This window comes from Bidens hawaiensis, unplaced genomic scaffold (assembly GCF_021521415.1).
Source record: "Bidens hawaiensis isolate Kalapana, Puna unplaced genomic scaffold, B.hawaiensis_p1.1 tig00025754_1, whole genome shotgun sequence".
In the NCBI taxonomy this organism is placed as follows: domain Eukaryota; kingdom Viridiplantae; phylum Streptophyta; class Magnoliopsida; order Asterales; family Asteraceae; genus Bidens; species Bidens hawaiensis.
This window is the reverse complement of record NW_027494118.1, coordinates 156,120-173,806: the sequence shown is the minus strand read 5'-3', so window position 1 is coordinate 173,806 and position 17,687 is coordinate 156,120. Positions and strand designations below refer to the sequence as shown.

Here is a 17,687-nt window from a genome sequence, read left to right as displayed (position 1 = left end):
TACATATTCTATAGATTTCACAGTTAAACTATTTACACCTTAAGCAAATCTTGCATATCCAATAGATTCTACCATTTTATGAATTCATCAATGCATTTTGAACACCTTGATTGTGAATGAGAGAAATACTCCAGTAATTAGGCATGCTTGGTTGGGATTAAATTCAGGGAAGTTTCCCCTTTCCACCAAGTAACCAAAATAAATTCATGAGCTCCTTGTGGAGGAATTAGAGTCGATGTTACAAATGGTTAGTGCTAAGTTGCTAACACTTGGTGAGTACAAACCTCATAAAGAATGATGAATCTCAAAAGCGTGTATATGTGTTTTTGGCAAATCTTATATCGTCTCATTCATACAAGTGATGTTGGATCATAAGAAATACCCACCTCGTATCATCAACCCTTTTAGTACTTCAGGATGCATAACAACTTCAAAAGTTTCCACCCAAGTAGCCACAAAACAAATTTGGAAACAAAACATACAATATTAGTTGGTATAAGGGTGAAGTTACAATGTGTATGAGCCTTGAGTCCAAAAACATCTCACACCCGCGTAAGACTTCAATTTCAATTTTTCTACAATTGCATGAAATTTTGTATCTTGATCATGTACTACCCTACGATTTGAAGCTTCTCTTCAAAATTTATAGTACCAACAAGTAGGGGTGTTGATCGGGTTTGATATCTAGGCATGTTCCGCTTATTCGGGCTTTCAAGTTTGAAAATATATCTGATACTCGATGCTAATAACAATCGATTTTGATCGGTTTTCCTATGGGTAACGGATTTGCTCGGGTTGGGTTACAGATATTAAATATTGTTGGCAGAAAGTAAAATTTTCAAAGCTTCTGATTTTTTTACTTTGTGGATTCTTGATATCCCTTTTGAAAGTGTGGGGTTTTAGCAGTCTACACTTTCAGAAGTTACATGAAGTAGTTACATATTAGAATTGGTTACAAATTGCACAAAAATATTTATAACCTACAGAAATAAACCTATTAAAAGATGTGTTGTTCTGATTGAAATACTTGTCTATATTTGTCTAGCAATCAGTATATCAACCAAATTAATTAAAACTATAGTAGGCAAATAAATATATAATCTTAAACTTAAGGAAGTAATGGATGTATTCAGCTTTCTAGTTAATGTGTCGGGTTAATTGGGTTTCTGATTTTTGTAAGTCTAAACGATACCCAACCCTACCATCAATCGGTTTCATTGGTTTTCTGGTTAAACAGATATAGGCACATTTGGGTGCTGGTGAGATCGGCTTAGGTGAGTTACAGGTCTAATATCAAGTGCCATATAATATGTAAATTGCAAAAGCATAAACAATATTGATTTACTTGTAATTTCAAACCTTTCCAGACATCTGAGTTCTTTTATTTTCTTCCATCATATTATGATGACTGTCTGGTTCTCGGGTACTGAGGTTACCATTACAGTCAGTCCAATTTGTAACAGGTTATGTGGTTCGGTTTAATAAGGGTTCCTAGTAGAACTAACTTTCCTTGTTTGGGCTACTATTAGATTTTGTTAATGCCAACAATACAGGGATCGGTTAATCAGGTTTGCACGGGTTGGTTCCTCTGTTTTTACGAGTAATACCATGAACTGTTCACCCCTATAAGTGCAGAACGTTTAACCTAAGCCCGTGTCAATACAACTTATACATCATTAGCACCCGAGTACCCGGTCATGTCAATCAAAAGTTCATAATTATAATGAATATATGCATTATCAAGCTGAAGAATGGTTTCTCATAGTAGATTCACATTAGCTGTTATGGAGGCTTGTAATATTGCGTATAAATACTCACAAGTAGCTTATAACATTATTAACAAAGAAAATGAATCCCATACAATGACATGAAAAACACATATTTTCATGGTTAAATAATAAAGATAGCATACATCAACCATAATTTCCTAATGTGTAACCAACAATACTCTACAATGTAAATGTGTTGTTTCCCCTTGAAGTCGTTGACCTCAAGGAATTAATATTCAGCATAATTTATCATCCAAATTAACTATCCGCATAAAAAGTTAAACCCAAATCGGGTAAAGGAAAAATAACAAGACCGGAAACGTTTATGTTACCTTGAACAAAGTCAAAGTCAAACATTCATGAAAGGTCAAACAGTAGCTCCCGCTTTTTGTAGAGAATGCCTCTCCAATATCGAGACGGTCTCTTCCTCAGCACTGCTCACATAATGACACAAAACATAAAAGTCAAAATTGTGACTTCATTAACCAATGCTAGTCAAAACACGGTCAGCCCATTAATAGAGGTGTGAATTTCAGACATGATCGAAAATACAACACGAACCTAGCACAAAATTTGTGAATTTGGATTTGGTATAATTGTGTTTGGCAAAAACAGGTTCGGGTTCGGGTCGGGTTTATGTCAGCAAAAAGTATTTATGCAAATAAATAGATTGGTTGGCTATCTTATGGCAAATTTTGAAACTAAAACAAATATATACATAAGATTATACAACTAAAATATAACTTTTATTAAAATTTGTACTTTTTGTTGTAAAAATATAGATTTAAAGTATTAATATATGAAAAAAAAATATATAAAAAGTTTTGGGTCAAACAGGTTGTGTTCGGGTCAACCTGTGAATATTCGTGTCATAATGGGGTTCACGTGTCTGACACGATTTTCAGGTTCGGGTTCGCGTCACAACCCGTTTAACACCCCTACCCATTAAACTCATCCCCCTTTTAGCTGATTATATTGGTTTGACGGTTTGACCATTTGAGACCAAACGTAAAAGCCAACCCATTCAAGTCTTACCTCCCTGCTCTCAATATCTTGTATTTCCCGAGCATAGTGAGGTCAACAACGGTTGACCCTGCCCGTCCAGCTGGCAGAATACCGCCATCATAAACAAATGCACAGTGTTCCCACAAGCTTTTGAAATCTTTGATGTCAACACTACTCGGTTGACCGCTAAGGTTTGCACTGGTCAAAGCCAATGCACTTCCTGATCCACGGGCTATCATTCTGATAAACTCAGAATCAGGTACCCGAACTCCTATGCTATCTAATCCCGGGTTTAACGACTTCTCAAGAATACTCAATTCCCCTACAAAATCAAAGTTTCAATATTATTAGCTAAAGTTGAACCAGTAAATCAGGTCATACGTATCAAATAAATATTGTGTTGGTATGCACAACACACAACACAACCCGTTTTGACTTGTACTAGAAAGTATATTTTTGCTACCTCTACCATATAACATTGGTTCAGCTTGTTTTGGTGACCCAACCCCGATTGAACCAGCTAGTTTAATCACTTTAGCCAATTGAACTCGTTTGATCATATGCACAAAACTAGAGGTGTAAATGACCCAAGTCGCTCGTGACCTACTCAAGATCGGCAAGCTAAAAGCTCGAGACTAGAAATAAGCTTACTGAATAACCAAACCCAAGCTTCACTTATCAAGCTCGAGCTGGCTAGCGAGCCTAAACAAGCTTATATTATTATTTTTAATATGTTAAATTAAAATTTAGATTTTTAGTATTATTCTTTATAAAAGTGTAAAAAGATGTATATATGATTACATATATAAATTATTTAATTAATAATAAATGAGTTGAGCTCGAACTTTAGAAATAGCTAGAAACAAGCTGAGCTCGAGCACAAACTCCAGTTAAACGAGCCGAGCTCGAGCTTAGTTGAGCTTGGGCTTGGCTTGTTTAAATCCCTAAACAAAAAACTATATGAACCAAACTTATACTTAATAGCTTACTATTCTTAGTATCTTTATAAAAAAAGTCTAATGTCTCAAAAGAGAGATTTTGAATGTAATTATATCTCTAGAGTTCTATTTCTAAATTTAAAAAGCCGGTATGCAGTTGTGCACTGAGCTAAGTAACCAACTAAGAACATAACAACCAAGCTTGTATATACTGAGACAAGACTCAAGCCTTAAACAGGGTAGCCAGAGCGAGCGAGCGGCCGAGCACGTAAGCACGCACACCCACACCCACCCACCCACCCACACACACACATATATATATATATATCACAAGTTCAGCAGGCTCGGTTATCCAAAATCAATCAATCAATCATACCCAGTGGAGTCCCACCAATAGCAAAGCTATAAGTAGGGTCTGGGGAGGGTGGGATGTAGGCACACCGTACCTCTATCCAATGGGATAGAGAGGTGGACGGTTATCCAAAATATGACATGTAAATCTAAAATAACCATACGGAGTCTGCAGAGAGTGACCAAACCTCGTGTTAGCACCACGGTTACTGGCCCGGGAAGGAGACCTTCAAGCAAGCCAAGGGGCATATGATCTGTAACTGCAAACCGCCCAATATCTTTCACATCACCAACACAAATTGCTAACGGGCTAGTGTGCTTCCGCCCTTTGATTTCATATATCCTATTAACTGCCTCTACAGAGCTGTACCAGCACCCAAACAATTAACAATTACCATTAAAAACTAGGGGTGGCAAACAGATCGTGCTTGCAGGTCTAACCCGACACGAACCTGAACCCAAAAATCATGTAAGACTCACTCGAACACTACCCGGTTAACCCAAAAGTTTTTTACTTTTTTATTTTTTCACATATTAATACTTTGAGTTTACATTTTTACAAAGAAAAATACAAATTAATATAAAACAACTATATTTTAATTATAAAATCTAATATCAATTTCCTTACTAGTTTTTATATTTAGCACAACATGCCCAACCAATTTAAGTGATTACATAAAATACATTTAAAAATAATTAAAGTGAAAAAAAAAACAAATTGGTTAAGCAAGTCAATCCACGAACCCGCCACTCCAGGTTGACCCAAACCCGACCCGTTTAGCTAAACATGCTCCCCGGTTTGACGTGAAACTCACCCAAACCCGTTTATACCAAACCCAAGCCCGCGAATTTCACATCAAACTCGCGTCATGTCAAAAGTTCACAGCCCTACTAAAACCTAACAATACATTCACACAAGCAAAACGTCGAACACCTGGTGTGCACCACCAAATTGAATAAAAAATCAGCAAACATACCAAGCATCACAGGCGAAACCGTATAGAGTATCAGTAGGAACAGCAATAACCTTGCCGGACTTCAAAGCTTCAACAGCTTCATCACCATAAACCTCAGTTGCAGGTCGAACGATACCAGACTTAATAACTTCAATACCCTGGTCACATCTGTCCAAACTCCACGCCATTTTTCTTATTTGTTTGGTTACAAATCCAAATCCCCTGTTGTGTTGATAAATTCTGGGTAATCCTGAAATTGTATAAAAAAAATACTAATTGAGGGTTTAAAAGTAATTAAGGGTTTGAAGTAGACCCAGAAAGAGTAGTACCTTGAATATGGTTTAGTAGTGGTAATCGTAAGGTTATCTTGGTGTGTGTTATTGTATACATATATATAGTGTTGCTTTGTTGATGTAGTGGCAGTGAATTGGATTGTGCGCCGCCGGTGACGGCTTTATTTGTCAGAAAGATTGAATATAAAAGTGGAAGTAAATAGGGATTTGATTGAATTGAATCCAAGTAGATAAAATAACAATTAAATAATAATATTAAAACCTCTATGATGGTTTAACACTACCATTTCCTTGTTAAAGACACATGGCCTCACCTTCTTCTCTTTTGTTGGCCCGTTACCAAATTCTCATTACCTCCCGGGCATCTTCATTTTAGTCTATACAACAGCTTCATTGATGTAAACTTTCAAAACTTTTTGTAATTGTAATTCGGTATGGTGTTAATTACTTTTGCTTAGATTCGGTTAGTCAGATTTATACCGAATAATGGACACCTCTATTTAGGTGTTGTGAATTTGGTTGGATTTCAATTTCTATGATTGTTATACTTTTTAAATTTATGAGATAAGGCAATCCAAATATAAGGACTTTGATCGATTTCTAATCCAATGAAAGCTAAGAGATTTAATAATCTTGACCAATATATTCCCAATCTTCATCGGTTTGATTGATAAGGTATACTTGTTTATAGCACGCCAAATGCTCCACATGACTAACACCCTGAATGATTATGCTCCTATGATCGTGTCCCGAAATGTGTGTATGATGATCGAAAGTGTCTTGAATAGAGAAAACATTCAGGAGAATTTTACACCACGCACTTGTATGTTGTCACCAACCGAAGCCACAATATAGGATGTGAACGCATGCTTAGTAGTCTCGATTTCATTCCTACAAAAGCAATAAACAGGAGAATTGTGAAGAATGCTTCTTTTAGCCAACGCATCGGATGTCAGGAGCCGGTCAAGAATTGCTCGCCAACCGAACACATTAATCTTTAAGGGTGCCCAGTTGTTCCAATCTAAAATAGGATTGATATTAGCCAACACGAAAAGATTCTTCACTGAGGCAACAGAGAAGGTACCCGAACAACATCGAGCCATTCCCATTTTATCAGTGTAAACACCGAACTGAAACTGCTCTAGTAATTTTCTCTTTAACTCATTTAGGTCGACTAAAACCTCCCCATGATTAGGCTGATGTCTCCAATTCCACGAGAACCAAAAACTTTCATTGTTTAGATTGCAACGATTAGCTATCATGCATCCTTTGGTAGTTTCTAAAGCAAACGGTTTATTATCTAACCACACATCAAGCCAAAACCTGAGACTTCTACCATTTTCCAACTAAATTTGTAAAAATAATTTAAAAAAAAAATCTGTTTAGGGATACAAATGAAATTATTCCAAGGGATATAGTAATGGAGATCTCATGTGGCTCTACTTTTCTAAAACAAATTGTAGAAAGAAGAATATTAAATGTTCAAAAGTTTATTTTGAATATTTCACAAGACATGCATATAACAAAAGCTTTCAAGAGACATCAACAAATCAAAATATCACCACATATGTCTACTAAATATATATTTTTGTTAAAAAAAAGACCAACAAATTATCAGTAATATCAAACAAACGACACAAACCAAACGACACAAACCAAACATATAATCTTAATTAACGAAACCAAACATTAATAAAAGAAATCCCAACTTATAATCTTAACCTTCATTTCCGTCTTTACAAATTTCAAACTTTTCGACAGTTTGTTGTAGTTATTGTTGGTGGCGTTGGTGTTGGTGCTGGTGCTGGTGCTGGAGTTGGAAGTGGTGATGGAACTTCAAGTTGTGGTGAATTTGAAGGAAAATCATTTAAAGAAGTTGCATATGATGGCGGTGGTGGAGGTGAGAATGATGGTGGTGGTGGCGTGTCAAACGCTACTAATGGTGATGGTGGTGCAATTTCAAGCGTTGAAGAATCACGTTGTTGATTTGACATGCGACGCCACCATCTTCTTAACCTCAAGGCCCCCACGACAATGGACCTACAACATATCGCAGCCCCACATCCCGCAAAAGCTGCAAGAACAATTGATAACATTGGCTGACGTTTAACCTACATGTTATTGAAACAAATGTTATAACAAAGTGAATCTTATTATTTCATCATTTTTAATGAGTGATACCCATATGGAAGTGCTACAGTATGTTTAATTACTAGCTATAATACATTAAAAGACCAACACAAATATAATGATTTTGCTTACCACTGAGCTGAAAATATAGGCAAAAATGCCCACAAATGCGAACTGTACTGATGCATATACCCACACTAATCTACGTTTCGCTGTACAAAAACAAAATCGAAATTCAGAATCTTTAAAGTACAAAAACTATGGAGTGTTAAGTTTAGGATTATGTTTGTGGGACACCCTCACCCATGAGACACTTAACCGAATCTAACTAAGCTCGAACTCAAGCTAAGTTACATAAGTAATATCATAAGTCTTGTTTGGTTCATTTATTATTTAGTTATCTATAATTTAGGAAATGGTCTCAGAGAAAACCACAAAGTAACGAGAAGACGAGTAAACGATTACCAAGCAATAAGCATTTTTTTCCATTTATTTTATTAAAAAGGCAACAAATGTAAGGAAAAAAAGATAAAACCTTTTTTTACAAAATATGTAGTTCAAAATGTTACATATATCTAACTCATGCAAGAACATATATGTCGCGAACAAGTTACATATATAAAACCTTTTGAACTACACACACATATCTATATATATACACACACATTTCTTAATTTGTTTTATCAATTTTACATTTTTAACTTGATTAGTAAAAAATTTGAAAAAAGAATGATTGGTTAGTAGTAGTTTTCTCATAACTTTTTAGTTTCTCATGATCCATTTCTCTTTAATTTATATATAAATGCTTCAATACAAATACAAAGGCTCCTTATCGTACAAAGTGCACAAACGCCTTTTGCATCTTAATTACGCATGAAGTAAATAAATCATGCATAAAAGTTAACTAATTACGCACAAAAAATTACACATGTAAAAAAAATTACACACTTATGTAAATAGTTATGCAATATATAGCTAAGATTTTGAACGGTTTACACGTTAACTGCCCTTTGTACAATAACCTCCCCTATATATATACTTTAAATCTATTATTACAACAAAATATATGATAGTGCTTATTCAATAACTTATAATTATTATTTTTAAAAACATTATTATATTTATAAAAATAACATTGTTTAGCCTCATGAGCTAATCAAGTTCCCACATATAAAACTATGGGTCAAGCTCGTGTTTTAAACGAGTTTCAACTTAATCTTGTGTTCAAATCGATTTGAAATTTAGTGAACCGAACTTTAGTGACTTACAAGCGGCTCCACTTGTCAGCCTCACGAGCTAATTAAGTTCCACATATAAAACTACGAGCCAAGCTCGAGTTTTAAACGAGTTTCAACTTAATCTTGTGTTCAAATCGATTTAAAATTTAGTGAACCGAACTTTAGCGACTTAAGAGCGACTCCACTCGTCAGCACCCTCCACGGATGGAGACCCTGACACCGTGTTTATCTTGAAGTTTGTTTAAAGTAGAAAGCTTACCCATGGCGGTAGAAGTCATGGATGAGAGAAGCCCTAATATACAAGAAAACGGAAGAGATATAGCAATTGAACTTTTTCCCATCTTCTCTGCAATCTTCACAAGAATACACTCCATCAAAACAAAATTACTATAAAACGTAATAAAAAAACCGGATAAGTTTGTGAATGAAATTTGTTCAAAATTGAACACAATTTCATTCTTCCAATCATAACCCGAACCAAAATCCACATGAATCTTACCAGAAACTGCTCAAGAAAGCAAAAGTATGCAAGAGTGCTAACAATAACAAGTATTGGTGCTTCTTGCCACACGCGATAGATATCACTGCTTAAATGAAAACAAAATTCGACATTAGATGCTAAATTCAGCTTCAACCTATTTTTAAAAAAAAAGGTTAAATAAAACTTGCCTGTACGCATTAACTTGAGCATGATCATGGGCTGCAGTTGTACCATTATCTCGGTTTCTAACGGTACTTTTGATTCTTAAAAGTGTAACAGGTAGATTTTCAACATCTTGATGGCAAACATCACATGTTTTGTTACCTTTTAGGCTAAACCATTTTATGGCACATTTTTTATGGGCTAAAGCAAGTTCACCTTTGCAACTACATTCCATTTTTAAGGTTTCTCCACCTTCACATAGTTCAATTAAACATATCCTACAAACTGCCTCTTCTTCGGCTATATTATCCTCGTCAGCTTCATAAAATTAGACGAATTATCATTTGTAGTTATATCGATAACAGAATAAAGATTGACCTTTTGGATAATATTTGGGTGCTATTTGGATGTGTGACTGGAAAATAGTTGTGTGATATGTATAAAATAGTGTTTGGTGTGAACTATGAAGTGGTAAAATGAATGTTTTGAGTAATTTTTGATTGTATAAGATGTGAAAGACTAAAGGACCAAAAATGATATTTTTTTATGAAATAAGTAGAAAGATTTGTTAAATTGGGAAAAAAGAACTTCTAAACGTATGTTGTAAATTGGATAATAGATTTTGTTATGATTGCTACAAAACTGACTGGTCTCCTCAAAATTATGGTATCTTAAGGGGGATTCTGTTTATCCAAAATATTAAAACTTAAAGAGAGAATCACTAATCAATTACAAAACGTAAATCCAAACATAAGTTTCATGTTCGTTTAGACCACAAGAAATTAGCAAGCTTACCATCATCGTCTACAGGAGTAGGGGTTGGTGTCATGGCATCAAAATCTTTTGCTCGTGGAGTTGTAGGGACTACACGGAAGAAGGAATCCATTCGCTTATAATGTATCTTTTCATTAAGGATGGGCACGGATTGAGACCGATATATATGGTCATGGACTTTAGTCTACAAATGATCAAACATTGTTCATTTCGAGAATTGTAAGATGTCTCATATTGAAAAAGAACGGAAAGTCAAGTAAATTTGTAGCATCAAATCAAAAATTTAGCTAAACAAGAAAAATATCAAACGAGATGAAAGCTTGTAAATATGACTTTAATGCGTTCGGCGCCTACCAAATTTTTCTTCTTTATAATCATAAGGAAAATGTTATTTGTTTATTAGAAAAGGGACAAACACGTGTTTCATGGTCAACCCCACACCTGTCTTAACTTATACTGAAAAAACTACACGTGTCAACCTGAACATGTTTTGGCCCTTACCCAAGTGCTTAAACTCAAGCATTATGCTAGCATGTAATCAAGCTATATTTTTACCTTTTATAGCAAAGTCATAAAACCAAATGGTAATAAAATCTAATCAACTAACCTGTAAATTAAGTGAACCACCCGCACTTCTTAATCTAGGTCCGGGTTCCATAAGTCCAACCGGGGTAAAAGGAAGAGATGGTGAAGTTATCTTTGTAAACACTTTTGTGAGTGACCATGATCTTGAAATAGGCGATTTCTCTTCTGGTAAAGAACTTGTGCCTGCTGGAATCATTACATCAGACATAGTACTTGTGTTCTTAAAATTTGATTGTGGTAAAAGACTTTTCTTTTGAGATTTGTTTGGTGAATCCACCACAAAGAAATTCACTTTCTTGTGAAATCGAGGCGGCGGTGGAGGTGGTGGAGGCATTTGTATATGAACACATTCTTGAGAGGATGAAGAATGTAATGCACTTGATGGTATTTCCAAAACCACATGTTCTCTCAAACAGTTGTCACCCTAAATCAAATAAGAACATAACCTATTAGAATGATTAGAAAAAACCTATTTCTAATTTTAGCAAGAAAGTCTAATGTTTTGCTCAAATTCCAAATGGATCAAGTACCATATCATGAACAATAGGTCTACAAGCTATGAAACAACAAAGTAATGACTATACGGTTATGGGCTATGGCCTTAAAATCCATCTTTATTTTCTTTATTTTGTGGGTCAAAGTGGATGGAAATGATATAAACAAACGGGAATATATCATAAAATAGTAACCAACTTTCAAAAGTGTTCCAATTAGGTCCCTCATGCATATTTTTCTCAAATCGGGTCACTAAATCTTCAAATTGAGTCTCACCGATTTTTTTGTTTGTTAAGAAAGAAATGGAGGATAAGATGTGGGGGGTCGGAATTTGCAATATATGTAGTTATATTTTTTAAAAAAATTAAAAAACGTTAATTATATTAAAATTCAAAAATAAAAAATAAAATTCATGTCGCCACTCAACGTCAACATAAAAAAGATAAAAAGACTTCCTATGTGAAACAAAAAATAAAAACGTTAAAAAAACATGTTAAAACATTTAATTTAATAAAATATGAAAGTTGAGTGACCTAATTGGAACACTTTTGAAACTTGGTTACTATTATATGAAAATGCTCCAAAACAAATAAAGTCTAAAGTCTTCCACATTAGAATTCTTTTTTTTAATAATTATTCTATTTAAAATTAATAAAAGGTTTTTAGAATCAATGACAGCTTTAGAGGAAGTGAAATAAAGCAATAGCTTTACGTCCCTATTTTTATAGTGTCTTAAAATTCTAAAAGGTAAAAAGTTATATATAAATAATTTTGTTTTATAGATTGTTTGAAAATAAGTTTGCAGTCTATAATCATACACACATAAATGACATGAGAGTTACATGACTGAAAACATTTTTTTTTATGCAAAGGACCTTCCTAGTTTTATTATGCGATTTAGAGGACAAAAAATTATTGGTATGGATATGTGTAGAATCTTTAAATTATGGATGACTAAATGGTACCAGGCACCGATACTAAACCATATACTTTTTGTACTAATTTAGTACTCATTTTTTGAGGTTTCCAAACCGGTACCAATTCGGTATCCACTTTCTAAGGTTTCGAGACTGATAGTAATACCGAGCCCGACCCTACTTTAAACCACACAATCTATGACACGAATAAAGTTATTATGGCCTTTTAAACTTCAAAGTTTACAAGAGTCGGTTCTTTATTCGACACAAATCTTAAGGCCCAAAACGTTCAAACCATCCCTTTTATTTTGTGGGTCCCTATCAAAAACGAACAAAAATAATATAAACAATTACAACTTAAACTTTTCCACATCATTTACAATTATTAAAAGGTAACATTAGCATAATTTGGGGATTTTAATTGAAAAACAATGCAATCCAAGTCATTCTGCACTAACAAAAGCATATGAAAAGTTTATATGATGCTTATAAAAGTTACAAAGTAATAAAATTATAAATAAAAAAAAATCCTTTTCTATTCAAAATTCCAAGTCATCAATTCAAAGACAATTTATTCCAACTGGCTCTTAAAAGCTGTTATCATAAGCCTTTGATTAAACAAGATAATATATAATCTGAAAATAAAAGTCAACAAACTGGTCAAAACACATGTAAAGGTCATGAGTACTACAAATCTTGAAACTCAAGTTATATGGTTAAAGTTCACATTTTAAGATAAAAAGTTCATGTTTTATTAAAAAGAAGCCACTTTTGCCGACCGCGCCTGGAGGGTGTGACATGTAAGTGCTTATCCTTTTGCGTGTTGTTTTGAAGGTCTCTTTAAAGAAACACTTTTTTTCATAAAGTATTTATTGTGAGCGTTGATTTATGTATAATTAGAAATTTTCACACCGCTACACAACTAACCCAATATATCGTATAGCACCGCCACCGCTATAGCTTACGTGATGGTAGAAGAAGTAATATATATATAGCGTATAAATCACAATCTCACAAAATATATGAGTTTTTAATTAATTCTAAAATTATCAAAAGGTAACATTTGAATAAAATGATTGATTCACAAGTCATAATACAAAAGTAATAAAAAAATTACATAAATTTAAAGCTTCCATAGTACCTTCTACATTCTCATAAAATGTAAAAAAGAGGAGTTCAAATGCTTTGAAGCTTGATTGGACTGTCAAGCAAGAACTATTAAGGGAATTCTCAAAAGTTGCTAAAAAGACCAATTAAGGTTCACTTTGACTGTTGGTATAATGTCTAAAATACCCTTTTCTAGCAAAAAAAAAAGTTCAAAATATTTATAGTCTTTCTGTTCAATTGCAAAAGTTACAATCTTAATTGTTCAATTCCAAAAAATGATAGTCTTATTATTTAATCTTAAATTGATAACCTTTGTTCTTAAATTCAAAAATTTATGACCTACTGTTAAATCTCAAAATTTTATAATCTTTATTGTTCAATTTCAATAATTTATGATCTATTCTATTCGTTCAAAGATTTATAAATTTATAATCTTTATTCTTAAACAAATAGAAAGGGTAGAGTTTTGTTTTAAAGATCAAAATATTTTTTATGTCCTGATCATCAATAAGTTATAAAAAGTTACCTTTAGTAATCAAATCTAAAATTAAGAATGATAGGGTAGAGAAATATAGAAGTCGAAGACAGAAAGAATTACGACCCGAATTTAATATGATTGCAAATGGGTCATTCTTAATTTCAGATTTTATTCCCCCGTTTGCAATCAGTTGTATTAAAATAGAAGAAAACAAATTTAGTAATTTATAAACCGAAGAGAGAAATGAAAACAAACCATTTCAAAAGGGACTATAGCTTCAGTTTGAGAAGAACTTGAATCATGCACCTCTTCACCTTCATATTTAGTGCTAGTGTTTTCTTGAGAATTCATGGTTTCATGCAGCAGTTTGAGATGAGTTTTGATGGGCCAGCTGGAAATTTTATATAAGAGAGAGAGAGAGAGAGAGAGAGAGTATGTGTGTATGTTTGAAAATCAAGTGTGTGTATATATATGAAAATAATATCATCAATTTTTGATGTTTCTCTTTTTATTTTTTTTATAATTTATAACAAAGACTATTACTATATTTAATTAATATAAGTTTCTGAAATTCAGAATTTGGCTTTATTTAGTTAATGATGATATCCTACTCACATGTAAAAACTCAACTTCTTACATGTTGGGCACGTTATATTGTTACATATAAAAGTTCAATAATTGCCATAGTATTTGATAAAGTTGAAACTTTTTTCATGTTGCTATTAATGGTAAAAAGAACATTCCTGTGGGTAGACATCTAACTTTGAATAACGTGCACTCAAAATAAATAAACTAATAATAATTTATAATAATTATAGTGAGTTTCTTTACCCATGTGTTACGACGGTGTTTGTGTTTGTACGATTAGAGATATATCGTAGTCAAGTTTACATCAACAGTACATACTACATAGTGTGACGTTTTACAATTAGGATCTTAAAATAAATAAAAAAATGTTTTACAATTAGTTATCTAAAGCTATTAATCATACATAAAGTGCTTGCTCTTCTTCTGTGGGTCCAAAGAGAACCAAACGACAAATACTCTGCAATACACCAGCTCGTCTTATGCAAATGAATATCCTAGAAAAATAGAACTTATAAGAAGTTACAAACAAATTAAACTATTTATTTACGACCTATTATCCTACCTACCCAATTTCACCACTTATACATGGCGAACCATAATCAATTAAAAACAATATTTTATCAAAAGAATACAAAAAAAAGATATAACCTGAGAGACGGCAAATGAGATACCAACACATATTATGTTGCAACGAAAAAGGCGTGTTTTTTTTGTAACACTATAAGTCATAAAATGAGCACAAAATTAGAACTTATCCGTTAACCAAATTATAACTCGAAATGTAACTTACATGATTCAGATATACTGTTATGTAAACAACATACTTAAATTAAGTTTGACCCGTTATCTTACCCACCCATTCTAACACTTATAGACAAGAACCATAATTAACTCTAAATAAACCCTTTAACAGCAATAAAAAGAAAATTTGATTCGATCTGCAGTCTGTTAATTAAAATTTTCCAGTTTTACCCCTGATGTAGTTGCTGCGTTTTGCCATCCATATTGCTGCTTGAAATCTGTGATATTCAAACTATCAAATATTTTCTTAACGGTGTCAAACATAGGACTAATATCTTGATTTGTTAGTTGTAATGGGAGGGGCTTGGTTGGAGGCTTTATTGTTGATTATGTAATCATTATTTAATTATTGTTTTCTACCATTTACATGTAATTGAAATAATTTAATACTTTTAACATTAAAAAAGTGTAAATTTCATTAAGTTATACATAAAAGACAAAACTAAAATAGAAAACAAGAAAAGAAAAAAAATAATTTTTAAAAATCATCACAAATATGAATAAGATAAATATAACTAAGTCGAATCCTTCTCTAAATCCGAGCTCAATTCATGAGAATGATAACGCCAAACATGTTTCACCAAATCCGCACAATAGGCGTCATGAAGGTCAATGACCCGAAATCATGCATGCGGTACGATCTTCATTCCCTACACTCTTCCAAAACAACGCTCGAATCCGGCTCCAAAAAAGTGATTTAGTTTGGTTGGTTTCCTACATACCAAAAATAATAAATATGAATTATTAATTTTTATTTCTTTAAAATGACTAGTCTAAAGAAATACCAAAAATTCACCGACAAATTTTTTTTGAAGAAAACTTTGATTATCAAAAATCAGGGTATTTGGATGAATAGTAACAAATATATCTTGTTAATGTTTCAAAGTGTATAAAGAGGGTTTGTTCAAAATTTTAAAACAAGACACATGATGTTGTCATATTCTATGCTAAGCAGTTAATGTAGAAAAATATCGGATATTGGTTAAAAACCAAATTCTAAAATATCAGTTATCGCAATGAGATATCGGTGGAATATCTGTAATTTTAATGTCATGTAAATTCACATATATAGCAACTTAACACTAATAATTCAGTTTAGTCTCTTACGATTTACAAATTAACCTTTTGCAAATTGCAAAACACTAACAGCCGTAGCAAGTAAGAATTGATTAAGACTCACTAACATTGAACACTAAAAGTTGATAATTAAGACTTAAAACACTGATATCAGGAATACGGTGATATGTCGATCAAATATCAGTCCAATATCGGTCAATATAATTGATATTATCGGTACCAATATTCTGACTGATATTTCGCCAAGTGACCGATAACCGATATATCACTGATATATCGGTGATATCGACTACTAATGTGTCACACCCCAACCTACGGCGGAAATGCCGGGGAGAACTAATTGCTCACAGCTTTTCAAAGGTTACTATCAAGCAAGATTAATAAATGACAATATCTATTTAATTTATTTAAATGAAACAGTTACAGTTAAGTACATCAAATATAAAGAAACTACAACAATGATTAATTATTTGTATCCTAAAAGGCATCTCTACGTGATCTCCATCTTGCTAAACAACCAAGCTGATAACCTACAAGTGCATATAAAATATATTTTTGTCAACAACACATGTTGAATGAGTAAATCACCAGTTTGAGACACACCAGTAATAATATATAGTAAATAAAGAATGATGCAAACTGTTCCTGTGAGATAAGCAGTTAAACCATAGCACATACACAAACAATCAACCATAAAGAAAGGGCTAAACCATTGCCATCCGAATGGGCATTGGTTACCAAAAATTAAATGTCGGTGAAACCATTGTCAATGCGTCGGACGCCGGCCACTACGACGGTCGTATGATCATACTAGACTAAGAATATGTTGGACCTCTCCGAATGCGGTTCAAATAAAGCAAGTAAGCAAATAGCAAGTTAGGCATAAACTGATATAGACACAAGGATTAAACAGTTGCGATTTTGAATACTAGATAATAGATAAATATGATACGATACGCATATGTCCCCAAAAAGGTTAAAAATAAGTAAAAGGGGGAGTGATTACTCACCTGATTGGATGAACAAAATATAAATGAGGATGATGTGAGAAAGTAAATCATTCGGGATATATCGTCAAGTATTCCTGTTTTCGTTATGAATTGATGGTGAACTACGAACGGAACCCGACGACTTAGATGCGGACGAACAGTAGCTTCTGGACATGATTTAGGACAATTAGTGTTAGGGCTTTTGATCGCGATGGGTTAAGGATAGTGTACGTAGTTTTAATTGAATTAATTTACTCAATTACATGTATAACCAGAAACGGATTGAGTCGGCTAAGAAAACGAGAATTACGGATGCGATAGGTCAAGTTAACATAAATATGAACGTCGGTGGGAGTCGAAATACGCGTATAAACGATTCAAAATAATCAATTCCATGATTAGGCTGAAGATTAAGGTGCAAGAAATAAAAACTGGTACACGGGTTGGGTTCAAATACGGGTTCGGGTTATGGATCTTGGGTAAAGGAAGATGGGTTATTGGATTATAATATGATTATATATTATTATATCATATTTTCAAATTAGTCCATGAA

General features: G+C 33.2%; 2 protein-coding genes across 4 annotated transcripts; both read right to left on the bottom strand.

Annotated features, from left to right (window-relative positions):
* Positions 1–727: 727 nt before the first annotated feature.
* LOC143572137 (uncharacterized) lies at positions 728–5,518 on the bottom strand. Its single transcript, XM_077057370.1, has 5 exons — positions 5,349–5,518; positions 5,041–5,269; positions 4,252–4,427; positions 2,805–3,096; positions 728–2,203 (listed from the first exon to the last, which is right to left on the bottom strand). The coding sequence occupies exons 1-5, from the start codon at positions 5,407–5,409 to the stop codon at positions 2,137–2,139; spliced, it is 825 nt and encodes a 274-aa protein (XP_076913485.1). The 5' UTR covers positions 5,410–5,518; the 3' UTR covers positions 728–2,136.
* A 1,240-nt stretch (positions 5,519–6,758) lies between these two features.
* Positions 6,759–14,390, bottom strand: LOC143572141 (uncharacterized). Of its 3 annotated transcripts, none has more exons than XM_077057372.1 (7): positions 13,935–14,390; positions 10,705–11,106; positions 10,119–10,281; positions 9,180–9,641; positions 8,940–9,048; positions 7,575–7,654; positions 6,759–7,423 (listed from the first exon to the last, which is right to left on the bottom strand). In XM_077057372.1, the coding sequence occupies exons 4-7, from the start codon at positions 9,393–9,395 to the stop codon at positions 7,058–7,060; spliced, it is 771 nt and encodes a 256-aa protein (XP_076913487.1). In that variant the 5' UTR covers positions 9,396–9,641; positions 10,119–10,281; positions 10,705–11,106; positions 13,935–14,390; the 3' UTR covers positions 6,759–7,057. The 3 variants fall into 3 exon arrangements, with proteins under 3 accessions (XP_076913487.1, XP_076913488.1, XP_076913490.1); XM_077057375.1 differs by having other exon boundaries at positions 6,761–7,423; positions 8,940–9,033; positions 13,935–14,389; XM_077057373.1 differs by lacking the exons at positions 10,705–11,106; positions 13,935–14,390 and having other exon boundaries at positions 10,119–10,698.
* Between the last annotated feature and the right edge of the window lie 3,297 nt (positions 14,391–17,687).

Bases quoted from the DNA above. Each gene is read 5' to 3' on its own strand.
- LOC143572137 (XM_077057370.1), bottom strand. From the start codon at position 5,409: ATGTATACAATAACACACACCAAGATAACCTTACGATTACCACTACTA. The intron at 5,270-5,348 runs GTACTACTCTTT...ATACAATTTCAG, and splicing joins ACTACTAAACCATATTCAAG to GATTACCCAGAATTTATCAA. The intron at 2,204-2,804 runs GTAAGACTTGAA...TTATGTGAGCAG, and splicing joins AAGATATTGAGAGCAGGGAG to TGCTGAGGAAGAGACCGTCT.
- LOC143572141 (XM_077057372.1), bottom strand. From the start codon at position 9,395: ATGGTACAACTGCAGCCCATGATCATGCTCAAGTTAATGCGTACAGGC. The intron at 9,049-9,179 runs GTAAGATTCATG...GTTTTGATGGAG, and splicing joins GCTTTCTTGAGCAGTTTCTG to TGTATTCTTGTGAAGATTGC. The intron at 7,424-7,574 runs GTAAGCAAAATC...AATAACATGTAG, and splicing joins CCTATATTTTCAGCTCAGTG to GTTAAACGTCAGCCAATGTT.